The 27,249-nt window shown below is 40.8% G+C and overlaps 1 protein-coding gene across 1 annotated transcript in view; it reads left to right on the top strand.

Annotated features, from left to right (window-relative positions):
- Positions 1-911: 911 nt before the first annotated feature.
- The window catches only part of LOC131044496 (uncharacterized), a 65,399-nt gene continuing 39,061 nt past the window's right edge, over positions 912-27,249 (top strand). The window contains exon 1 of the mRNA XM_057977826.2: positions 912-1,376. Coding sequence (XP_057833809.1) covers positions 1,218-1,376 — 159 coding nt within the window. The 5' untranslated portion in view covers positions 912-1,217. The remainder of the gene's footprint in view (positions 1,377-27,249) is intronic.

Genomic DNA, 27,249 nt, shown 5'->3' on the forward strand with positions numbered 1-27,249 from the left:
TTTATTTTGTATTTTATTAATTTTTGTATGTGCTCCATTAATTTTTGTTAACATTCTCACATCACTACACTTTATTTTTTATTGTCATTGTAGTTAAGCCTTTTTGTATAACTAATACAACTATTTATATTTAATTTCATTAATAAAAACACTACCACTTTTTCATTAAATAATTAATAATACCAATATTCATTTAAATGAGATCAAATGAAAATACCATTTATCATTTCTTTATTGCTCATAAATTACCTATATATTTCTTATTTTGAAAAGGTGTGACAATAACAATCCAAATGTTACCACAAGATCATCTCAACAATGTCTATTCAACATCTTGACAAAGCACCCATAAAATGCATGCTAATATGTTCATATCACATCACATGTTGCTCTCTTTACATTGCTTTAGCTATTGACTAACTATTATATACCATCTTGTATATATATTAAAGCGTTGACTTGCAAGCATATCATCTGATTTGACATTCAACAACAAAACTGTCTTCAATTAGATTCAAAACTTTTTGCATATAGAATTTTAATTGCTTTTTAATTTAGATTTTAGTCTTTAATTTATTTTTAAATTATTCATTATCTAATCATATAACAAGTATACTAATTATAACATTTTAAAAACATAAAAAATTAAAGTAAGAAATCTCCTCAATGAATTAAAAAATATTAATATTTAAAAAAAATATGTCTAATTAATATAAATATATTTTAATTTTTTTTATAATTAATAAATATAACCAGTAAAATAGTATCTGCCTTTTAATGAAAAGAATCTGCGGCATAGAAAGAATATGTGTTGCGTAAACTTTGGGGCCCACGTTATCTATACAGACAATTTAAATAATGTTTCGTGTTTTTGCAGAGGATAGAAATATGAAAAGTGTGGGTAAACGTTGTGTAAACCCTTCAAAATCTGGTAACAAATTGGGAAATTGACAGCAAAGCATGAAAATGATTACTGTTCTTCTGCATGCTTTCCACCTGATGTTTGTTGCCAACCGAACAGTGAGATAAACAATCAGTCACATAAACTTCCAATTTTCACACAAATATCAAGTAACTAATATTATGGCTCATAGTCATAATATTATTTGCCTCTCTCTTGTTTGGACACAGCTAGAAGAATACTTGACACAGCAAGAAGAATACTCCTCTATTAACAAACACCAGAACAGTACTTATTTCCACTATTGTATCATATTATGGCGGAAAATGGAGCAGAAAATGATTTGGATTTGATCGAGTTGGCCCTTAGTCGTATACTGAGAGACAACCCACATGCTCAATTTAGGGATCGTGCAGTTTCTAAGCTTGCTCAGGATGAGGAGGGCAAGCAATTGTTATTGATACTGTTGGACCAGGTAATTTGGTTGCCCTCTCAGAGCAAACGGAGTCTATTATAATAATTATGATAATATATTGATGGGTACATTTTTTTCATGTGATTGTCTGTAGTTTCTGTTACACATTACCCTTAGCGTTGTGAAGCTCTGCATTATATCTGGTTTGCCTCAACAGTTCTTATATAGCTTATTTTTATATATAGATTCCTTAAGTAGACTGTAGAGCAATAAAGGTTCTTTGCATGGCACCCTTTTGATCAGTCTTGATGTCTGTAATGGACCCGCTTTCATTAATCTAGTGCTAGTTCTTGTCTGCATGTACTTGGGCAAAAATGAGTAATATTTAGCCACAAACCAATCTACCGTCGAGAACTTTCAAGGGGCTAAGCTCAAAAAACGCAGTTAAAAACTTTTGACTTTGAAGTGGTTAAGTTTAACATGCAGTTGAAACCTTTGATGTTGGAGCTTTTAGCCACTATGAACATATGCAATTTTTTTGAACCCCACAGCTAATTTAATTTGAGTGGCTATGGCCTTTAAATATCATGATTTATGATATTGGAACATCAAAACATGTAGACCATGAAATACATCTCAAAGGCAGGTTATGTCAAAATGTGCATCGCAAATATTTTTATTTTGATCTGGTTAGGCTTAAGGCCGAAACTCTGCCCCACAATTCATCGGATTTTTGAGGTGAAATCTTGGTTTAACCAGGGGTGCACTGGTCAGATCTCAAGGCCAGAGTATGCTATTGCGCTAGAGATTACACCTAGTTCCTGCAGGAATCACAACTAATTTGCTGATAGACTAATTGTGACACCACCCGGTGTCACCTCTGAGTTGCAAGCTTGGCTGTGGAGAGTTTTTGCAGCAAGGGGTATGCAGCTGGTTGCTGAAGGCTAATCGGCCTTGGGATTACGTGTAGTTTTTGAAGGAATCACTCCAAGCCGCCAGCAGGCAGTTGCTGCGAATTGCCAAGCAATCCTGGTAATCCAACACTTGCATCTAATTGTAGGAGGAATATCCCCATAGTTTTTATGTTAGGGGCTATGCCATGGCTGCTGAACCCCAATAAATTCTGTTAACCCGAAGATTAAAGCCGATTGTAGGAGGACTCACCCTAGAATTTTTCAGCAACAGGAGGTATACATTGGCTTCAAACGGCAATCATCATGGTAACCCTGGTATTCCACTTAATTGTGTGAAGAATCACCCTGGAAGTGTTTTAGTGGGATTATGCGGTGGTTGCTGAAGGCCACGCAATCCTAGTAACCCTAGGTTAACACCTAATTGTAGGAGTAATCACTTGACAGTGCTTTTACAGGATAGGTTTGGCTGGGGCTTCTGAAGGCAAGACAATCCTGGTCGCACTCAGATTACACCTGATTTTAGGATGATGCAGGATCTTCCTCTTGTGAACAACATCCACAAGACCAAAAGATATTATTTTCGTGTTTCTCTTTTGGAAGCGTTCCCAAAGGAACAACAAAATGTGAAAGGGTGGAGGGTTAAGGAGGCCATGGGTCAAGGAAAACCAATAAATTTATCGTCTCTCCAATTAACTGTTGTAAAATGAATTGAAATCTCAGATAGAGGGGTTGGAAAAACTGAGTTTAGATATTTTAAATAGAGATCAAGTGAATGATACTAGTTTTTGAATGCCTATGACAAATTATCAAATCGGTGTTGTTGCTGGAAGGACAAGGCTGCCATTAATTTGGCTTCCTATCCTTGACTACATCGTAGGAGGAATCAGCTGGGAGTTTTTGCAGTAGAGGTTATGCAACAATGTTTATTCAGTGGGAAGGCCAAGCAATCCTGTCTTTTTGGTATTACATGAACATCTAATTGTAGGAGTAACCAACCCATAATGTTTATTAAACAGGTCCGTAGTAGCTGTCAAAAGCCCAAGTAATTCTGGTCCTCTGGGTTTAAACCTAATTGTAGGAGGAATCATTCAAGCCCTATGGATAGTAAAAGCAGCAAAGCCTGATTGGCCCACCTTTGAAATAAAATTTGGCTACAGGGATTTGTAATGTCCCTTTTTGTAAAATGCCCTAGTTTACCCTAGATTACAATTCCTAGCTATTAAGGGTGGGTTAGAGAGGGAATACCTTTATCTCTCTAATAGAAAAACCCTGCTAACAAGTTAGGAAATTATTAATTAACCTACAAATTATATAATAATTACAAACAACTAACTATGATGATACATAAAATAAAGAATGACTGATTATGATCCATAAAGTAAAGAAATACCAACTATGATTCATAAAGTAAAGTAGAAAAGGCTATAAAGTAAAGGAGGACCAATTATTGATGAAACTTATTACAATTTGCAATTACATTACAAACAACTATAAATGTAGAGATCAGAATCATAGATCATAACTAAAAGAATCCCAATCGTAGCAAGCTAGGATAGGCAACTTGATAGGGTGTCTTAACAACCGTTCTCCCTCAATCAAGCCACACTTGATAGGATGTCTTATTAACCGTTCTCCCTCAGTCAAGCCACACTTGATAGGGTGCCTTTATCAACCGTTATCCCTCAATCAAGCCACATTTGATAGGGTGTCTTTATCAACTGTTCTCCCTATCCAATCCTTCATAACTACGGCTGATTACCATAATCAGACATGATGCTCTCTCTCTCTCTATATATATAAAGCATCATATTACATCATATTAACCACAATAAATCATGCGGTATACTATATTGAGTGATCATAACAGTGATCTTCTATCAACAGTAGTATGCAGGAAACATTATCAGAAATATGCACAGAGATTTCATACCAGAGTATCACCATATCTCCCTGATGGTTGCTGGTTCGATCTGTTCTTTATGCTCCCCTTTTCCAAGATTGTTTGATCCTCAAACACCAATGCAATACTTAAGCATTGATCAGTAATTAATTACCAATACAATACACAACCACTGTATAGAATCGAACTGCTGTATATTTTCTTTCTTATAAATGCCAAATCTCATCGCATTCAATGATGCCTTGAATGCATGGGTGTTGTCTTCTTATACTCCTCCATCGGGCTTGGAGGGTTACAACCTTCCTTCAAAGTGGTGACCGTTGGAAAGGGATCTGTTCCTTTGCTACTAACCGTATGTCTCTTCTTGATTTAATCGCTCTTTTTAATGTATTGTTGTTTATTCTAACTAATCCCTCATTCTGTCCTAGAGAAGATCGCTACTAGAAGGGAAGAGGATCGGTTCTTTCATATAAATATTATTTTCTATATATCAAATCTTATCATATCTGCCCTGCAATATTTCTGACTGTTGAGGATAGACAATTGTAAAATGTTCTACGATCAATGAAATTGTGAAGTCTTACTTGCGTAAGACAATTTCATATTACGGTTAGGGTCTGTTTACTGTTTTGGTCTAGTGTCATGGCAGGGACATGACAGTCTATATTAATATTACTATTAAATACTGCATAAGAACATGATCAAGCTTCATATATAAAGCATACATATTAAGCACATCCCCATGCATACCACCAAGAACAAGGATGTTACTGCCTGTAACTTAATAACAGTTCTGATCTGATCTGATCGATGGTGTTGTCATTGGATGCTTTTGATTCCTTTCCTTTATATCCCTCAATGTGAGGGAGAGGTCACACCTCTTCATCATGTATGGCGTTTGGCAAGAGACATGCCCTTTCCACCATTAGCACCCTTTGAAAGAGTGCAACTCTTCATTATATCCGCCCTTTGAAAGGGACACAACCTTTCACAATCAGATCTGCACTTCTCATTCCCAAATTATCCCCTCTCAAATGAGATACTCTTCTCCCTTTTATATCTCATGTTGAGGGAGTCGCAACTTTTCAGTCCATGTCTTTTGATCATTCATTAACTTAATTGAATTTTAATTATATTCTTTTATATTTTAATTTTAATTTTATTTTTATTCTTGTGAATTTTAAATTTATTATCATTATTATTTGCCAATAAATTCTATTTCAAAGTGGGGACATTACAGGATTACACCTTTGTAGGAGGAATTATTTACTCTTACAAATGGTAAAATCCCATTAGTCTTCCTCTAAGTTGAATTCTTTGCCATGGAGAATTTCTCCACTAGGGTGTGCACACAAGACTTAAAAACTCAAGTGATCTGGTAGACCTCAGTAAGAACACCTAATTGTAAGACGAATCTGTTGTTTTGCCAATAAAGTGTAATTCAATGCATTGCAGAATACATCATGACAGAATATAAAGGAACTCAGATATTCATTGATTCATAATAATGTCAGTACAATGACAATGACCATACTAACTCCGTCCCCATGACTAAGGACTCGCTAATATATAAAGGTGACCGGTCAGTTACCCGGTGTCAACTGTCGACAACTGACGGGTTAACTGCCGTCATTAACTCTAATTACATTAAATGTCTTATTGCTTAATTACCCGACAACATCATCCCCCCCACAAAGAAATGTCGTCTCCGGACGACAGACAACAAAATGGGAATGATATGCCTACAACAGATAACAACTACGAACCCCACAAAATAACAACTACACACAGACTACTGAGGGGGTAAGGGAGGTGTCCCTGATGGTGGAGGGGCTGGGGCTGCTACTGCCAATTGCTCCCGAAGCTGTACCACCTGGTCGGTCCGGTATCGAAGGTCCTGCTCAGCCTGCAACTGCCCCTCCCGGGAACTCCTCACTCGAAACACTGCCTCCATCAATTCCCGATGCTTTGCCTCCAACTCGGCTGCCAGGGTAGCAACTCTCGATTCTGTTGAGGCTCTCTCATTTGACTGCACTGCCAACTCTGCCCTCACGACACTCAATTCTCCTCTCACTCAATTCTCCTCTCACGGCGGCAAGGATCTCATCTGTACTCCTAGCATGGGTGCGCTGCTGCTCTAACTCTGTCTCCAATGCAGGGATGCGAGTGGCCAACTCCTTCTGAGCCCTATCCGCCCTGAGCTGAGTCTCTCAAAGCTCAAGATACCTATCTCGTACAGCCTGCTCAATCCGTCTGACCACAGACTGTGTCTGACTCCCTCCGGCCACCTCCTGGCTCTGCCAGTCTGCTCGCATCTCTGGAAGATCAAGCGTCGGCCATCCATGCTGCTCAAAACACTGCTGAAATGCCACTGCTACTCTAGATGTAGCAAACGCAAGGAGTCTCCGCAAAGTGAGCTGTCCGACAGACTCCTCTACTGTCGAGGCAACCAGTAACTGGACCTCCTCCTCCATCCTGGCTAAGAACTGCACCATAGCAGTAGGTCTCCCCTCTCCAATCCGTCCAACCTGATGCTGCTGCTGCGGTGATACCGCCCCCTCCTCCACCAGCGGTGTCTTTCTATTGCCCTACTTTCTAGTGCCACTGTCCAAGTCGATAACCCCTGGAGGTGAAGGAATACCAGGGTAGGATGGTGTGGGTGGTGCCTGCCTGCGTGGGGATGAAGGTAGAGCCGCATATTTGTCTAGCCATGAATCGACATCGTCCCCCGTCAACCTCTCCTTGATCGTCCTCTGGGCCTCCTCTGTCCTAGGTTCTGTCAGGATGACGGGCATGCGTACTGGTGCACTCGCTGGTGTCGTCATCTTGGCTGTGACTGGCGATGGCTGGACTGGTGGAGGCTGAGGATGCATCTGACCAAACCCAGGTATGGGGATGGTAGAGCTGGTACCCACTGTGACTCCAGATGATGCCAATGGTCCTCCCTCTCCTCTGACAGTCAGGAATGCTAGAGTAAATACCACCTAGCTGGTCCTGCCAGCTCCCCCTCCAGGCATTCCACGATGCCCCCTCGGTACACTTGCCAATGATACTGTCTGAGTGGTGGGGGTCTCCTGCGGCGGTACTGGCTGCTCGGTCTGTGAAAGCCTAAAGGTGCTATCTTCCTCTGAATCATCCGACCCCTCACTAGTGCTATGTCGTCCTGAATCCATGTCACTGGCCGACACCACTACGTGGACCGGTCTCCTCCTCTTCCTGCTAGTCTGTCCCTCGGCGGTAGTCAAAATATCCAGCTCTGACCAATAAAATATAGCTGGCTTAAGGGAGTCGATGCTATCCCGCGGCTGCCATCCTCTACGGTGTGGTGGCACCTGTACCCGCACGGAATCTAAAAATAATTCGATAGCGTGATGTGACATATAAAATACTTTATGTTTCAGCATCATACAGTCGTGGGCTCTGTCTGACAGTAGACTGGCCCAATCATACACCGTGCCCGTTCTAAGTCCTGCCATCAATGTGATTATAGGTACTGCCGCGTCCGACGCTCTGCTGGCGCCAGTCAGCCTGCTCTGTACTACATCAAGTAAACATTGCCAGATGCTAGATTTTAAAAATGTCTTCTTTAGACCTCTTCCCTTCGGATCCAGGATGCGACTCCATTCTTCTGTAGTCAAGTTGTCCCTACACATTTCTTTTAATAGCTGGGTTCTTCTTTCCTCGGACAACTTTGTTACCTTTTTGTCAATCTTTTTACCCTTGTTAGGAATGCCAAATACTCTCTCAAAATCATCAGAGTTAAATGAAACAATGATGTCAGTGTGCTGGAAATTGAATGACGATGTGCGAAGTTCAGGATCATATGTTTTAATCATTTGTCGTAGGCAGGGTTCGAATTCCTTAATATTAAAAATGGGCATCTGAATAGCATCATGGACCCTATCTCTTGCTAATTCAATTTTTACCTCAATATCTGACGGGCTCGTGGCATTTTCCCACCATTGCCTGCACACCGTTCTAGCCAAACCCTCGAATAGAATTGTATTTGCGGTGACCTGTGTAACTCTTCCCTTTCCTGCATCCTGTGCAATTGCTTTGCCCTTGTCTTGGTTGCCCATTGCTACAGCAGGTTTCTTTCTGGCTTCTTTCTTGGTTTGCTCTTCTCTTTCTTGCAATTTCTTCCTCCAGTCTAGCTTTTTCAATCCCCTAGGTTCAGTCGCCATTAATCAAAATAAAATAAAAATTCCTTGTCTAGGGTTCGATTTGTAATTGTTTCGAGTCTTAATTGTCTTTCGTTTTGTACGGATTTGCCTTGCTAATGTGGTATGGCTGATTTGATTGTACGGCTATCACCCGACAATTTTCTAACTGGCAAGTAGCTAATTTGTCCGTACGGACGTCTTTATAACCCGACAATTTTCTAACTTGGCAATTTCCTGAGTATTCATGCCATATAAAACACTTAATGACAAAAAAATAACTTTAACTTTTTTTCTGTACGTCCCTTTTTTCTTTTTTCTTTTTCTTTTTTAACTCAATTCCGTACGTCCGTACGACAGTACGGTTTTTTTAATTTAAAAAAAACATCAATTCTGTACGTCCGTACGGCCTTTTCCGTACGACCATACAGATTTTTTTAAATTATGTACCGTACGGCCATACGAACCTACTGTACTGTTATTTCCGAATGACAACATTTTTATATTTTTTAATTTTCCCTTTTTTCTTTCCTACGGCACCGTACGGAGTCATACGGACCTACCGTACGGTCATTTCCATACGACCGCACTTACCTGTCCGCCTGGGCGGACCTCGTCTCTTGCCTCCGTTGGTGATAGATTTTCAACTTGGAGCCATTTACAGCATCAGACACCTCCATCCCGTCCATCGTCCACAGCTTGATGGCTTCGTTCGCGCCAACTTCACAAATCTTAAAGGGACCTAGCCATTTTACCCTGAACTTGCCTGGCTTAATTTCGTTTCGACCATTAAACTTCAATACCATTTGCCACGGGGTGAACTGCATCCTTAAATGTTTGTCGTGCCAGGCTTTCCGTCGTTGCTGAGCTGTCTCCGTCGCCCACTGTGCCATCGTCCGTCTTTCATCCAACTTATTCAGGGCATATAGTCTCTCTCGGAGGCTTTCCATGTCGCCTAACCTGTTGTCAATGGCAATTCTGAGACTTGGCACCATGAATTCCACTGGCACCACAGCCTCCTGGCCATACATTAATTGGAATGGTGTCTACCCAGTGGTTACCTTGTAAGTTGTTCGGTACGCCCAAAGTACCGACGATAGACGCTCCTCCCAGTCTTCCTTCTCAACCCCGCAGGACTTATAAATTACTAACACCATGATTTTGTTGGTCGCCTCAGCCTGGCCGTTTGCCCGAGAATGGAAAATTTTGAATTCGGTTGTCAACAGCCGGATAATGTGGTTTACGAAGTGCCCTCCTCTATCACTTGTCAACTGTAAAGGTATTTCGTATCGGGTGATAATCTGTTCATAAATGAATCTCGCCATACTAACGGCGGAGTTGTCTGCCAAGGCCCTCGCTTCGACCCATTTGGTCAAGTATTCGGTCGCCACGACAATGTATCTACATCGTCGGGCCCGGCTTGGTTTCAACGGACCAATGAAGTCTAACCCCCATCTATTGAACAACTCTTGAGCATTCGACGGGTTGAGTGGCATAAAATCCCTCTTTAACGGTTGTCCAACGCGTTGACATGTATCACAACTTGTCACCCATTCTCTGGCGTCATTATGCACTGTCGGCCACCATAAGCCTGCTAGTAAGACTTTCCTTGCCATCGTGTCTGGTCCCATGTGTCCTCCTGCGACCCCTTCATGTGCTTCTCTCAGGACTCCTGGGATTTCCTCTTCCAAGACGCATCGTCGTAGGATCTGGTCAGGTCCCATCTTGTAGAGAAGGCCATTTATGAGTTGGAACGTTCTGCTTCTTAGTACAAGTTTTCGTCTTTCGCCTGATGACATTTCCTTAGGAAATTTTGAAGTTGATAGGTATTCGCCCACACTCGTGTACCAGGCAGGAAGGATGGCAATGTGGAAGAGATGGGCGTCCGGAAAATCCTCGTTAACACCTTCGGCCGGCTCTCCAGACTTGATCCGTGATAGCTGGTCGGCGATGACATGGCTCTTGCTAGGTCTGACAATGATGTTGAATGTAAATTCTTGTAACAGCAACAGCCATCGGCTAATCCGCCCCTGGATGATTGGCTTGTTCACCAGGTACATCAACGCCTGGTGATCCACATAAAATGTGAATGGTGTCACCAATAGGTAATGTCGGAATTCTGGACGGAGTATACCATCCCGAGGGCTTCTCTCTCCGTCGTGCTGTAATTCTTCTCTGCTTTTGACAAGAGTCGGCTTGCAAAATACACTGGGTGGTCCAGCCCATGGTTGCCAACCTGCGCTAGTGTGGCCCCTATGGCAAAGTTGGATGCGTCGACATGTACATGGAACTCTTTGTCCCAGTCTGGATATGTCAGGATTGGCGCACCTACCAACCGTGACTTTAACTCCTGGAAAGCCTCTTCTTGGGCCGTCCCCCAGATGTACGGCTCCCCCCTTCGTGTCAGCATATCAAGTGGGTATGATACTTGGGCAAAGTTCTTAATAAACCAACTATAATACCCAATGTGTCCAAGAAATGACTTGACGCCAGTGACATCGTCGGGCGCCTCCATCTCCACAATGACCCGTACCTTGTCAGGGTTAGTCTTCAGTCCGACCTTGCAGACGATGTGCCCTAGTAACTTGCCTTAAGGCACCATAAATCTGCATTTCTTGGGATTTAGGGCGAGGCGGGCTTGTCGGCATCTTTCCATGCATTCGCCAAGTGCGGCGAGATGTGCCTCTTCCGTGCTGTAAATGGACCAGTCGTCCAAGAATGCTTTGAAGTTTCCTATGGACATTTTGTCGAAAATATGGAGGATTATCCGTTGGAAGGTAGCTGGCGCGTTGCACAACCCGAATGGCATCCGGTTGTATGCATAGACGCCATCTTCTACGACAAAGGTGGTCTTCAATTTGTCCTCCTCTGCAATGGAAATTTGATTATATCCGGAGAATCCATCCATAAATGAATAAATTTCATGGCCCGCTACTTCCTCGAGGATGGTGTCTGTGAATGGTATGGGAAATGGATCTTTAATTGTGACAGCATTCAAACACCTGAAGTCTACACAGATTCTTATCTGATCGGCCTCCTTTTTCAAGGATATCACAATGGGTGATACCCATTCGCTGGTCTGGACCTTGAAGATGACAGGCACGGCTCCGGGAACCAGAGGGATCCGGTGTACACAAAGTTCTTGTGGTACCCCTTTGAGGTCTTTATATGTCCAGGCGAACACATCCTTGTACTCTGTGAAAATTTTGAACGCCACCGTCTTCAAGACCGGATTCCAGTCGTCGCCGACCAGAATATTTTTTTGTTCTGAAGTTTCTCCAAGATTTGTAATTTTAAGTGCGGATTCCTCGTACCTTATGGGCTTACTCTTGTCGAACTGGTGCGCTGGTGTGTCATCCACAGGGGCATCCCCTTCCTTGTATTGTCCGTACTCTGGCGGGAACTCGTTCTCGTCAGGTTCTTCTTCGATCTCCAGCATATTGCACCCGTACAGTAATTCATAGTCTTCCATTTGCCAATGGAAGAGCCCTCTCAAAGAATCCGTCTCGTCCTCAGAACAGGCTTGAATTCCTAAGATGCCTTCATCATTTGGTTCCCTGCCATCCTTCCCTTCGTCCGTACCGTTGTCCCCGTCGGACTCTGACTCTGATGCCAACTCTTCACTGACCAGTTGGGTTTTGAGGTCAATGATATATCTTCTGCCGGCCTTTTCCATGGACAAGGTGTTCTTTTTCCAATTGTGGTTTGCTTTTGCCGCCACCAACCAGCCTCTGCCAAGGATGGCATCATATCCCTTCTTCTTCAATGAGATGACCACAAAGTTCAAGACGAGCGGCTGTGTTCTGATTGTTATTGGCTGCGCCATGAGTGTGCCAAGCGGCTTGATGCCGTGTTGGTCTGCTCCCAATAAATTAAAGGTGGACGACCAGAGAGTAGGTTTGCCCAATTTTTTCCATGTTTCCTCTGGCAAGACATTTAGTCCCGACCCACCATCGACAATGGTGTCGGTCAAGATGGTGCCCAGTATACCCATTTCCACCACTGCTGGGTGTCTACCATTGTTGATCGTCAGGGCTAATGGGTTTGCCGCTGTCTCGCCAAGGTTGTCCCTTCCATGTGTTGGTCGGCCAACTGGGGTTATCAGTACGGATTGCAGAAGTGCCGTCCGCAAGTGTGGCATACTTTCCAAGAGATCCTTCACTTTGACAGGTATCTCGACTTGTAGCAGTTGGTTTATAATATTTGTTTCTGCTTTAGAGCGAGAAGTACTTGCAAGCCCGTGTGCATCCTTGTTCGTTGACATCTCCTCCTCCAGTTCCGCTCGTGCCTCTAGTGCCTTTTGTTTTTCTGTACGAGGATCTGGGTAAGTGGCCGCTTTCGTCTTGGATCTTGTTATGGCGAGCACATCCTCCGTTTCTGCATTCAACAAATTCACTCTAGATTTCGGACAGTTGCCATCGTCATGGTCCTCCGGACCGCACCACTTGCAAAGTTTTTGTGGCACTTCCTCCGTTGTACAGTCCCTGGCAAAATGCCCCCATTGGTTGCAAGCCTGACATTGTATCATCGGCCGCCCTTTAGCGTCATATTGGATTTGGCTTCTATTATTAGTATTATTATTATTGCCTCTTCCTCCTCGCCTGTTGTTTCGATAGCCGCCAGACGACGCGTTGTTGATCGCAGGCTGGGACGTGCCGGCTGGTGCAGACGGTTCCGTAAAGAGAACCTGTTGGTTACAGGTCCTCATATTGTACGGACACTCCTTGGTAAGGTGTCCGGCAATCTGACAAATATCACAAAATGCTTTCTTCGGACAAGACCCCTTGGTGTGTCCATCGCTGCGGCAGTTCGTGCACCATAAATCCCCTTCGTCGGCTTTGCTTGTGCATCCTTTGGCACCTTCATCTCTCTCATCATTCGCTCCATATCTTTCTGGAGAGCCCGTACCTTCCGATTAGACTCGTCATCACTGCTACTGCTTTTGTCAGAAGAGGAATCGTCGTCTGACGAGGATTTCTTTTTCTTTTTCTTGGACGTCTTCTGCTCGCTTTCTAAATCCATTGCCCTATTATAGGCATCGATATATGAAGAGGGAGGTACAATCTTCATTTTCCGTCTAAGAGACGTCTTCAGACCTTCCACGAACCACCGTTTTTTCAGTCCGTCTGCGTGCTGGTTCTCCATTTTTCCTAGCAGCTCTTTGAGCTGTCGGCTGTAGGTTTGAACCGTCTCGTTCTTCCTCTGTTTCGTGCTGTAAATTTCGGCTACGATCTCGTTATCGTCTCTTAGGAGGCAAAACTCCGCTTGAAATTCCTTCTTCAAGTCAGGCCATGTGCTAATTTTAGCCTTCTTCGTATCAGAGAACCAGTCGATGGCCACGCCCCTTAGGGTTGCGGGAAACTGTGTTACCCACTCGTCCTGATCGGTAACACCATTCGCTCCCCAAATTGTTTCACAAGTGCGACAGTGGCAGACAGGGTCTTCTTTCCTGTCCCCATGGAACTTTGGAAGTTTTTGTTTTTGCGCCATGCCTTGTCTTTTTACTACTGGTGGCTCTTGTCCTACTCCGGATGGGTTAGATCCTGTAAGAGGTGCTTGACCGTCGTGCCCCGGTGTCCCTCCGACACTCCTAGCAGCCCCGGTGTCTTCTCCCTCCCTTGCCTCCTCCCCACTCCGTGGAGTTTCCCTAGCCTTTGGTGTGCGTGACAAGTCCCTTAAGTCCCTCAACTGAGTTTTAGTACACTCTATCCTGTACTAAATATCCTCATTCATCCAATATACACCAAATTGGTCCCATCAGTCGATGTCTTGATTGTTGAACATTACTTGTGAATAGAGGCATACTCAACTATGTACAATACATCACTCCTTTTGTGAAGCGAGATGTAGTCAACTATCCACAAGAATACCACTCTGCATATGAATCAAGATATGTTCAACTAGCCGTAGCAACAACACTTCTCATGTGGATCAAGACATACTCAACTATTCATAGGTACAAACCTCCAAGTGAATGGATCGAGACATACTCACTATTTGTAGATATGACTTGCTAAGTCTATGGATTGAGACATACTCAACTATCCATAGATACAATACATGAAACTGCCAACCCCTCTTTAGACACTCCATGCCCCACTTGCTCTATAAGAAGGAACACAAATGTAGACCTAGTTCTTCTCATGCAAAGTACCATTTCCAAGCAAGAAGTTAGCTTGAGATGATAAGATACCTCCAGCCTCTTCTTTGACCTTGCTTACTCTTTAATAAATATATTCCTCCTCACTTTCATGGTGGGGAGAGTGTTGATTATGTACGCAAAATCACAATCTTTTATCTCTATTTTAGTTTCAGCCAAAGTTTTATTTGTCTTCTACTTGTCTTCAATGATATCCTTGGCACATTGAATACAATTCATTAGGCTATGTCTTTTGATCAGTTTGTCATTGATGTCACTGGCTTCTTGTTGTGTTTCTGATTCTTGAAGTTTTTGGTTGAGCTGGGTGTATGTGTGCTTCAGTTGCTTGACAAGTTTGAGCTACTTGTCTGCTAGTTTGGTCGTGCAGTTTGGTTGTGTGACTACTTCAATTTCTCAGATGCCAAGTCAACTGTTTCTGCCATGTCATCATTTTTTTTGTGACTAAGCTCTCTTGCACATCAAATATAAAGTTTTTTTTTGGGCATGTAGTGGCTCATTTTTCTTACTGTTCAAAATTTAAGTTTTTCTTCTGAGCCGGCTAAAGGGTGGTTGTTTCATTTGACAACTGTATGTATGCGTTATTTTTTATGCTCAGACTTGATGGAAATTGGCATTTGGTAACTATGCTCTCGGTGGGATATTATTACACGTTTCTAAAATTCTTTAAACCTAGTAAAGATGTGTTCAAAATCATGAGTTCTTTTTCATTTTTTGCTGTGTATATTTTTGTTCTTTGGTGAAAATCGTGGTTGGTGGAGAGTCACAGATGATGAGCGTTGGAATCCGACTTCACTTCAAAAAAGGTAGACAAGCCCGACATGAAGAAAATCGGGAGTTTGGATATAAGCTGATTTTTTTTAATCGATGTTTGTGTTGACTATGACATTCTTTTGGACAGATGTTATACATTTCCAAGGAATTAGCTTGGGCGTTTTTGATTCTTTTTACCGTATATGTGTGTTTTGGAATTGAGTGGACACTTAAAAAAGTTGCGTGAATTCTATTCATGCCAGCACATGTTCAGAGAGTCGGTTTTTCAAAATATGGTGGCTGAATATTCTTGTCCGAACGCATTTTTGTGTCAGAGACGTTTTTCTTGGGTAGCGCTAACTCTGATAGCTCGAATTCTTTTTTGCAGTTCTGTATTGAATATATTTGTAAGATGCTGTGCACGTATTTTTATGTTGAAAATTAAAAAAACAGGTGGTTGTGTGAGAGGGCAATTCAGTTTGAGTGAAGGGTTGATATCGTGTGGTGAAAAAGATATGGTGAAGTGCTGATGAAAAGACAATTACAGAGCTTTTGCCTTAGATACAACACTCTAATTCATCAAGAGTGTGTTAAAAAACTATGGATTCCTTTTGATTGTATTTTTTCTGGTTGACAAGGGTGTAAGAAATTTATGAAAAAGTGTGGGTGCGGCTTATGCTGGAGATGAATAAAAATAATCTCTTAGGTCGAGAAGTTGTCTTATGGTAGCAACTGGAAACTAGTGTGGCAGATGGCTGTTCACTTCTGGACGTAGATACTGAAAGATATTGTATATGTTGTTAACTCCCAAGATGTGCTATTCTGAATATGGTTTTTAATTTCATACATCTGAGTTAAAGTCTGTATTTAAAAGAATGATCTGTTTGAGTTGTAGGTGTTAGTTTTCACAATACTCTTTTGTACTCGTGATAAGGCTAAGGTTGGTGCCTTAGCTGATTAAAGTTGATGCTTCAGTCATACAGAGTTGGTGCTCTGCATTGTATTTCGGGTTGAAGCCCAGTGGGTTGGTGACTATTAGATTAATGAGAACTTTTGTTGCTGTGGTTTTTTACCCGAAAGCGTTTTCCACGAGATAAACTTTGTGTCCTCTTTGTAATTATTAGTTCAGCTCTGTTATTCTGACCCACTTTGTATTAAAAGTTTTTGAAATATAAGAATTCGATTTCACAACCACCTTCTTTATATTTGACCATATCTAAATTCTCTCTCTTGCTCAAAACTCAAGATCCCTATATGAATTTTTGACCACCAATTTAGAAATATTCAATGACATGCCACTTTAAAATAAAAAATGAAAAGCAATTTAATGCTTGTCTGTGTATTTTTTTATCCTTAGGCAGTGGCTGGCAAGGTGAAAGAAATCGCAATCATTGTTTTTTTCCCATGAAAAAAGTAAAATAAGAAATCTCTTAAACTGAAGAAGTATCCTTGACAAACATTTTGGATTAATTCTTTCAGGCATGTATGAATGTTGGTTGGTGCACTCTCACTCAGATTTATAGTTTAAACTTCACATCCCCATGTTAGATTTCTACCATGTTTATGGAAGGGCACTATGTTTCAATGCTGTTATGTTTCATATCTCCTCTCGTGTCAGATCTCTACACCATCTTTCAACCTAAAAAATTGTGCTTCACACTAGATGCAAAATGAAACTACACAAATCTCTGTAGGCAGGACCTTTGTTGGTAAATGAACAAATTGAAGTTGTTAATGACAAAATCAATTTGCATGCCCCATGAATAACTCTCCAATGTTACCGAAAAAAAATGTTGGCTTTATGACTACTACTTCATCCTCCTTCAATTTCTCCCATAACTGTCTACTGCTCTAATACCAAATTGAAACAATGGTAGAGCATATGCAGAAAACTAGTTGCAAAAACTAAACCATTGTTGCAGATAATTTTATGCTACATGATATACACTAATTTTATGTTACATTGCATTGGCTTATAAAGCCATGATTTCCTGTACAAATTGTCCAAAGTCAAACTATGTTAACGGAAACTAACTCCCCAAACCAATTAACGGTGTTAATTATTAATATCAATAAACAAAGACTTATTTATTTATCTAATCTATACTATATATAATATTATTTCTGACAATATCTTGTATGCAAGAATTTTACTCAATTCAACTTTATCAAGGTATGCAATCTGGTTACATGTCTCCTTTGAAATCTAGTAGATGCATTGATTTTATCCATTCCAGTTATATCCCATTGTTTAGATCAGGGGCATGAGCTTTTTTTTTTTATCAGTAAATACTTTATAGTTTTATTAATAATAGTTATAATTGATACAAAATTTCGAGTTCGGGCCACTCGTTGGCCGTATAACAGACAATCCTGTTGGTGTTGGAAATAAGCCACACCCGGACCGACGATGGACTGGTCCAAGAGGGGCTAGTAGCTCAGTGGTAGAGCACTCCAGCAGTGTATAGAAGGTCCTAGGTTCTAGTCCTAGCTGGTCCATGTCTCAACATGGTAGCAGAGCCAGGTCCAGGCTAGGAGCCCCAAGCACACAAGAGGTGTGGCTTAAAGGGGGGTGTTGGTGTTGGAAATAAGCCACACCCGGACCGATGATGGACTGGTCCAAGAGGGGTCAGTCGCTCAGTGGTAGAGCACTCCAGTAGCGTATGGAAGGTCCTAGGTTTGAGTCCTAGCTGGTCCATGTCTCAACAAATCTCCCCAAGACACCTTACAATGATTGATTCAACAATATACAGTCCCCAAATCAATATACAAAAATTACAGCAAACCTCTTTCACTATCTACCTATACATCTCTGCACTAAGACTGGTTACATACAGAATCTACAGTGTCTGTACACTATCCAAATTGATACCAAAAAAACCAGGATGGACAAAAATCTATCTTCAGCAAAGGAAAATTAGGGACATCAATGTCCCAAGCAGCTAGGCACAATCACACACCCACCAATTCTCGAGGCCACAGTTGGAAACAACCTTCCGATAACCCGCTTGTCCTTACTCTGCTGTGCACCTCGTCCACCTCGTCCTTCCTCCTTTTGACAATTTTCGATTCTCAGGGGCGCCCTCACCTTCGGGATGTTACAGCAGCCTCTTGCTTCCTTTGCACTTGGTCTGAGCTCCCCACATCGCGACAAGCCCTTGCCTCCCACGTTCTGATGAAATCCTTGATTCTTTCCATACCAATCTAGGCAGCTGCTACCTTAATTTCCTTGTCTCGGATGCACCCCAGATGAAAATGAAATGAACTACTACTGTATCTACCAATCTAACCCTTATTATTGCTGTTAATTATTTCCAGAATTTCAAGTCTAATGTATTTGTTTAATTTGATGTATTCGATAGAGGCTTGACAAAGAATAGAAAGGATATAAATAATTGCAGAATCAATAAACTCAGAAATAGTGCAAAACCTGACCTCTTTATTGGTGCCACCAGATTAGTACAGTTGGTCATCAATGGAGACAGAGCAATAATATTCAGCGTTGTAAGTTGCTGAAATTATCGTATAATAATCTGTTTACATATATTCATGCAATGTACATCCAGTTCCAATACTGAATCTGCTTACAACAATGGAGATTCAGTAGAATGCAGAGAATATCCCATGATGATCAGCAGAGAGCCTAACGACAATCAAAAGGTCCAATCTTCCAGTGCCATGGACCGGATATCATACCAACTGAAGATACCAGGAATGACATGCACTTGGATAACTGCCGATCAACTCAGCTCTTGGAGATATAGTCCTCTATCAATATTTACAGGTAGAGATAGCTGCGATAATCTCCTTTGAATGAAACAACAATCCACATCATTGAAATAATAGCGCCTCCTTCAAATAAACATTTGCCCCCGATTGATATTGGTTACCCAATATTTGGACGTAGCTGCCAATACTAAGGTTTGCATTAAATATCAAAAAATTAAATACTTGTAACGCACCGCTATGAAATACAACCACCCCGAAAGATTGATATATTGACTTGCTGCAAATCTATTGATTCCTTCGTCTTAACAAAACTTTTCCTTTCCTGTGTGCTAGCATTCCTGAGAGGGTGCAATAGATGAGGCGCCCTCGCAGTGGTACCGATTGTAGCCCGATTCCCTCACAACACTTGTATCTCCTTCTCTTGGTCTTTACCAAAGGAATTGAATCATCTATGAAATGATCTTCCATTATCTTCCCCCGAAGTTAATCGCTTCTAAGGTCCTTACGATAGTCACGACTGACAATTATTGAGAGTGTAATTTAATTGAGCAGAGAGGCAACCAGCTCACGATCATATTTGAGATGGAAGAAATTCATCATGAAACAATAATGAACTTCCAGTATTAGCAAATAACTTATTCACATGAACTTATCTGCAAATTTGTCTCCAACTGAGACTTCACAAATTTGGCACAAATGTAGACTCCCAGTATTAGCAAATAACTTATTCAAATGAACTTATCTGCAAATTTGTCTCCAACTGAGACTTCACAAATTTGGCACAAATGTAGACTCCGTTATGAAGTCACTCCTTTGGAAGAACTAGGTTTTCATCCAACTCTTCTATCACTCCTGAAGGTTTCCGTCCCCAGAAATCAAAGTCATTTATCAAATCCAAAAGCATGCCTTTGCTACAACACCGGGACCTCCTTATAAAGCCCTCCAAGAAACATCTAGAAGATCAAGCCAGTTAGAGAAGTTTATTAAATAAAGTGATCCTATAATAATATATTATTTCTTTATTGTTATTTAATTAAATTAATTAATATTAAGTCATCGTATGAATATTTCATTTATGCCACCTTAAAAATTGGGGACATTACAGTCCTCCCAGCCCAAACATTGCTTGTCATCAAGCAACTCTCTGCTGCACCACTAGGATCCCAAACTAGCCATGTGAAAAATATTACATCACTCCACTACTGCACTCTGATGCAACCAGCATTGTCGAATCCAGAACTCTGTTATCCTGAAGCATTCCCGCTACCAAGTTGATTTACGGATCCTAAATCATCACACACTTATGCCAATGGAAAGCGGAGGGGTAGAAGTCTCTTATCGTGCCACCAATGCCTAACGTCCATCCATTGTATGAGTTCCCAAGGATGGGAACAATGATCATCCTAAGTGCATAATCAGTCGTGATGATATACCATATGTTGCTGTTGTAAATGAGGACAGCATCTATTTGACTGAGAACCTCACTCCAAGTGAAGCAATAAGGACCTTCAATAAGAGAACCTCCAATAAGAGAGAGATGATACAATCCTTTCCAACTCTTCAGGTCAATTGCTGTTCCTGAAATCTTTGTGGTTTCATTATGCCATGTATCAAGACTCAGCTGACACTTATCCATTCCAAGTAAATGCCACACATCATGAAGAACATTGATTATGCACACTTCATACCCTGACGATTGAGCAACTCCACAATTCAATAATGTATCATGAGGTAGAAGAGTAGCAATAGCTTCTCCAAGAGTGTCTACATGCTTAAACACAGCTGAATCACCAATGCCCCTATCCATGTTCACTCCATTATAAGCTGGTCTAGAAAAAGTAAGCTCTACCATGAAAGCCTCTAGGAGAGATAACTCCCCAAACTCTCCATAAATGACCAAAGGTCCAACCAAGACACTTATGCCTCCTTCTTGTAATGTCCCTTTCCGTGAGTTATGTGAATAATTAAATTTAATAGCAGAAAGCTAAAGTCATTAATATTGGCTCTTAATTATTCACTTTAATTCATAAGGGACCATTTTAAGTGAAAATGAAATAAAAGAGCGAAAAGGCTAAAGTTTTGTACAAAATATTCTAATTGTTCATTATGACTTAAGTGGGGCCACACTTAAGTTATAACATTATGTCTCCTAGGCAGCTTCATTAAGGTGGTGGTTTAATTAATAATTTGTGCAAGCATTAATATTTTCCCTCAAATCGCCTAAGTTATGAAGTGAAGAGGAAATCGATAGCTTTTTCAGTTGAAGGACTCTCTCTTATTAAAGGCATCAACTTGGGGTTTGGGATTCATTCATTCATCGATTTTGGTTTATGATTTTTTCTCTGCAAGTTGAGTTTTTCTTCCAGGACGCATTCCCTGTGAAGCTTTTCTTCTGGACAAAACCCCAGAAGTCTGTGAGAAATCCATTATACATCTAGCGCTGCTGTCTGGAGGTGAATTTCCTTGTGTTTGAAGACAACAATCTGGTCTATCAGTATATTATATCTCCAGCAAATCAACCATGTCTTGGACTCATTAGATTGCAGCCTGTAGCTGATCATCGCAGCCTATGGAAGGATTCTTATTTGCTGACAGAGCCTGATAATATCAGACTGGGACAGTGACAAAGAGGGCAGCAATCATACCTTTCACTGCAATGTCCATAGCTGTAAAAGGTGTGATTTATCTACTGAGTTGTTATATCATTCTGAAATCTGATATGAATCAAAGTAATGTATGAGAGCACAATAAACATATTCAAAAAATACTATGAATTGTTTCTCTTTGCAAATTATCTTGCTGCAAGTTGTCCATACTTATGCTATAAAACGAAACCCAAGCACACATTCAAGAAAATTGCAAAAATTCCATAAAAATCAGAAGTTAGAATATTTCACTTCTACACTTGCAGGTATAAAAGTTAAAACTAGTGGCTGTTCCACGAAATGTGTGCTCAGCTATTCCATCTTCCTCTATGATTTGAGCCTTCAATGGATTCTCTAAAAGAGGAAACTCATAAACCTCATGATGGATACAAACAAAAATTTGCGAACCTTACCTCTTTCCTTGTCCACCCAAACTTGAATGTTCCTCTTGTAAGTGTTGTCTTGCTTGGGCAGTCAACCACTTGGCCCTCCAATCTCTTTGTAGCTATCCATCATACGTACTTTGTGACTAATTTACATCCCTTAAGGTATGATGTGTTGATTTTAGCAATCAGATTAGCAGTATAGAACAGAAAATCAGAATGCAAAGTAATTCATATGCATAACACACATGTACCCTGGGAAACCTCCCTCTTGAAGGAAAACCCCAGCAACCAAAGATCTCAGATCTGATTAGATTAATGTCAGAAGATAATCAAATACAAATTCGCCCACCTAGGGCATGACAGAATTGACTTATCTGAATCACAAGTTCTGATGTGAACTTGACTGAATCTCCAATCAGATGTAGGGCAGACCTTAGGGCAGATCAGTCTGATATAGTTCGCACAGCAAGAGGATAGCTTCTTGGATCAGAAGTCTGCCGATTTACAAGAATGTGAATTCGTTGTCGCTCAGAATGTGTTAGCTGACTCTTGGAGAATATTCGCTGACTTCAACATTGAATTCGCTGGCAGAGTGGTATTCGCTGATCAAGTGCACATTATTATCTATGAAATGGATTACAATCCATTGATTATATAGGAGGTACAAGCATTATATCTTGCCTTAGTCGGCTAAGGACTTTGGCGCCAAAATATAATGCTTTTAGTTTAAGTTACATGAATAGGTCCATGCTTCCACACGTTACATTTGTGTTTGCCCTTTGAGTGTTTAATGTGCCTAGGCGGGACCAATCTTCAATGGTCACAAGTTACATTATGGGGTCAGACCCATTTATAACCACAAGTTACATAGGTTAGGACCTAACCAATAACCCTTTACAAGTTACATATGAATGGGACATGACCTATTGAATTTACAAATTACACAATAAATTTTAAGGCCGAAGGCCACATCTAAAATTTACCAAGCTAGGTCGGCCCAATCAAGGGATATGACCTAGCTACATTTTCAACACTCCCTTTTAGCTAGGGAGGATCCCTTTGATTAATCAAGTTACATTGTGACCATGCTTCATGGACTCTTTCCACCATGCATTCTCATAGAAGATGAATTCAATATACATCATGTACTTCTTCCATGATATTCATCATGCATACCTGCAGGAAATGAATACACAAATACACATCATGAACTTCTTTCATGATATCCATCATGCACATCCACAGAGGATGGATTCAAAGAATACAGTCATGGATTCCTTCCATGATATCCATTATGCACACCTGCAATAATTAATACTCAAAGATACATATAACCATACAACATAAATCATGCACAACCGCAGAGGATACATAAGCTTCTTCACAGAGAAGGACAACTTGTCACCTTGCACACCGCAGAGGGTGAACTCACCTTGCACTCCGCAGAGGGTGAGAAATAACCGCCACCTTGCACTCCGCAAAGGGTGGACTCACCTTGCACTCCGCAGAGGGTGAGCGAGCACTGCCACCTTGCACTTCGCAGAGGGTGGATGATACACCCAGTGTATCATGGTTAGTATCATAAAAAAAAACCAAAAAAACAATTTGCAATAGACAAGGAATATTAGATATATATTATCAATTCCAAAAGGAAATAACTTTGCTATAATCAAGTAGAGATCATACATTAGACATATTCTTATTAAATCCATCATTAGAGCTGAAACACAAAGTTTAGAAGACCAGCAATAAGATTTACTGAAATAAGGTATTTTGACAGTATCATGAGACTCCCTCTAAAACCCTATCTAGATGATAAATCCACAACAAATTTCCTGACTTAAAGTTGGAATCAATCTAAAATAGAATTTATCAATTTGTATCCTTAATAAAGAGAAGGTTTGAAAGTTTGAGTAGACTTTCAAATCTAGATCCGATGGCATGAGCTGAAGTGGGCCTTGGATCATGCTTGAGGACCTGAAAATTTTCCTTCTAGAACAACTGTAAGGGTTAGTTTCCAATACATCATTACTGAAATAAAACAACAAGATCAGAAGTTTTAACTTAGGGATGGATCACAAACCAATAGATCAAAAGAGGAAATCTTCACGATTGTGGGGATTTGATACTTCATTTATGTTTGCATCTTCTTGTTCGTCCTGAATTTGACAGTCCCTTGCAAAGTGGCCAAGCTTGTTGCATCGGAAGCATCGGATGTGAGATAAGTCTCTTGGTCTCTTCCTTGAATGAGGGGTAGAAGAGCTGAAATCTCTATTTCTCTTGACTTGAGATCATTCTTCTTCCAATGGCTGCCTTCCTTCTTAGCCAAGAGGACATGTTGCTCATCATAAGGGTTCTTAATTTTGCAGCCAGCCGAGACTCTTCTTGAATGCAATCTCCCATTAATTGATCAAACTTAGGAAGCTCAACTCTGGCACTGATTCCTTGAACAAACGGTTCCCAAGAGGGAGGAAGACCATTTAGGGCAGTCATAGATAATTCACTTTCTTCCATTTAGGGCAGTCATAGATAATTCACTTTCTTCAACGCTCTTCCCAACGGTAGCAAGCTGATCTCTTAGCTCAGAGATTCTCATGAAGTAAGCAGCAACCAAAGATCTCAGATCTGATTAGATTAATGTCAGAAGATAATCAAATACAAATTCGCCCACCTAGGGCATGACAGAATTGACTTATCTGAATCACAAGTTCTGATGTGAACTTGACTGAATCTCCAATCAGATGTAGGGCAGACCTTAGGGCAGATCAGTCTGATATAGTTCGCACAGCAAGAGGATAGCTACTTGGATCAGAAGTCTGCTGATTTACAAGAATGTGAATTCGCTGTCACTCATAATGTGTTAGCTGACTCTTGGAGAATATTCGCTGACTTCAACATTGAATTCGCTGGCAGAGTGGTATTCGATGATCAAGTGCACATTATTATCTATGAAATGGATTACAATCCATTGATTATATAGGAGGTACAAGCATTATATCTTGCCTTTGTTGGCTAAGGACTTTGGCGCCAAAATATAATGCTTTTAGTTTAAGTTACATGAATAGGTCCATGCTTCCACACGTTACATTTGTGTTTGCCCTTTGAGTGTTTTATGTGCCTAGGCGGGACCAATCTCCAATGGTCACAAGTTACATTATGGGGTCAGACCCATTTATAACCACAAGTTACATAGGTTAGGACCTAACCAATAACCCTTTACAAGTTACATATGAATGGGACTTGACCTATTGAATTTACAAATTACACAATAAATTTTAAGGCCGAAGGCCACATCTAAAATTTACCAAGCTAGGTCGGCCCAATCAAGGGATACGACCTAGCTACATTTTCAACATTATGTACAAAATCAGAACCTTTGTGGCTTGAATCTTCAATACATTCCTTACACAAAATTTGGGTGCCCATATTGGGAGACTCCTCAATACCATCATCCTCATGTGAAGTGGCTGCCATCTCATGATTATGCAAAGGTGAGGGACTGTTGTTGCCAAGCAAAAAATCAAAATGGTAGTCATACCTTTCCTCAAACACTCCTTCCTTCTTTTTTGAAGGTTCTTTATCAAGTGCTGCTCCAAGAGATGTCTCTAACTGAAAATCACATCCTTCAAGCTTGTTTTGAGCCTTCATCCTCTTGGCTGTCATGTTCATAGGTGTGCCATTGATTTTTGTTGTACTAAAGTGTGTACCGCACCAAAAACCATTTTCCTCAAGGTTGCCAACTGTTCCAAGTTCCAACTAAAGTACTGATGTCAACAATCAGTAAATCAGATTTTTTTGAATTTAGGGTAGCATCATGTCCAATCAAGAAGTCATCCTCTTCAGGATGAGGTGTCAAAACACAAAGAGATCTATTCCATTCTGAATCAAAGACAATTTTTTTCCCAATTGCACCACTATCATCCTTGATGATCCACAAGGAGTATAAACAATCTTTTCTTCTTTGATCATAGTTTGAGCCTTCATTGCAGCTTCTTCACTGAGCGTTTCCTCCTCAATAAACGCTGGCACAAGAGAAGTATCTAACTGAAAATGATTGCAAACTAAATCCTCTTCTCTATGAAGATCCTCCATCTGTTCTATTATTTTATTATTTTCCTCTTTCTTAGGTGTGGCTGCAAGAAATGATTCATCTTCTTTTCTTCTTAATGCATTAAAATATATCTCATCAAGCTGGAAGCAATGATCTCCATCCAGAATTAGGTGTATGTAATTTTAATTCATTACAACCAAAGCTTCTTTGAGTACTTGTAAAGACGCAAGAGATAATTCTCCTTCAAGGCTTTTGTGTCCTCCTTGAGTCTTCGAACAATAATCTGCTAGCATCTCATGAGTGTCATCTATGTGGGCTAGGGTAGCAATAATCATGTCTTTGTTTATCCTCAATTGACCTTCCAAGTGACGTGACTCTTGAAGTCTAACATCTTCAAACAAATGTTCTGGCTTGCCTTCATAATCATGTCATTCAAAAACAGCTCCCTTCATAACATGTCTTCCACACAACTCACATTTTGAAGCTAGGTCAACATCTTATTCAACCAAAGGATTGTCACCAGAACAGTGAGTGGAATCATTTACCTCATGCTCTTCTTCAACTGCTGATGCAAAATCAGACTGTGAGAATTTTCATCTTTAACCTCTTCAAAGTGTCTTTGCTGTCCTTACTTTCATCTTTTTCCAAAGTAGGTGGTTTCTTCATGAGAGGTATCCAGCTGAAAGTCACACATTCTCCCAATTGCCTTAGCTGTCATTAAACTAGTCCATACCTGCACCTCCTTAGATGTTATGTTTTTTGCCTCCAAGTAACTCCATGGTGAAGGATCCGTGACAAACCAAACATAATCGAACCGAAGGACCTTCTTGTTAGGCAATTTCTTGGTCTCTACAATAAGCTCTGTACAACAATATGCCTCATATGATCTTACCAAGTATTCCTCCAATGTAATCATGTGTACAAAACAAGGGAAATCAATCACACTATGGGCTGTCATACCTTGCTTATAGCTGGAATCTAAAGATTGGGTTGATTCTTGCTTGTCCATATCCTCCTTGGGGCTTCAAGAAGCTTCAATGTGTTTGGCTAGGATTCCAAATTTGTTTGGCTAGGATTCCAAATCTTTATACACGTGGACTGAATTTTGTCTTTTGCATGATCAATTGCAGGCTGCAAATCACAAACAAGTGATTCCTCTTTCTTTTCCATCTTATCTTCCATAATGGCTTCTGAGCTTTCTTCTTCCAGGAATGTTTCTGCTGGCTTCAGCTCTTCAC

The sequence above is a fragment of the Cryptomeria japonica genome, chromosome 9 (genome assembly GCF_030272615.1).
Source record: "Cryptomeria japonica chromosome 9, Sugi_1.0, whole genome shotgun sequence".
NCBI classification, from domain to species: Eukaryota; Viridiplantae; Streptophyta; class Pinopsida; order Cupressales; family Cupressaceae; genus Cryptomeria; species Cryptomeria japonica.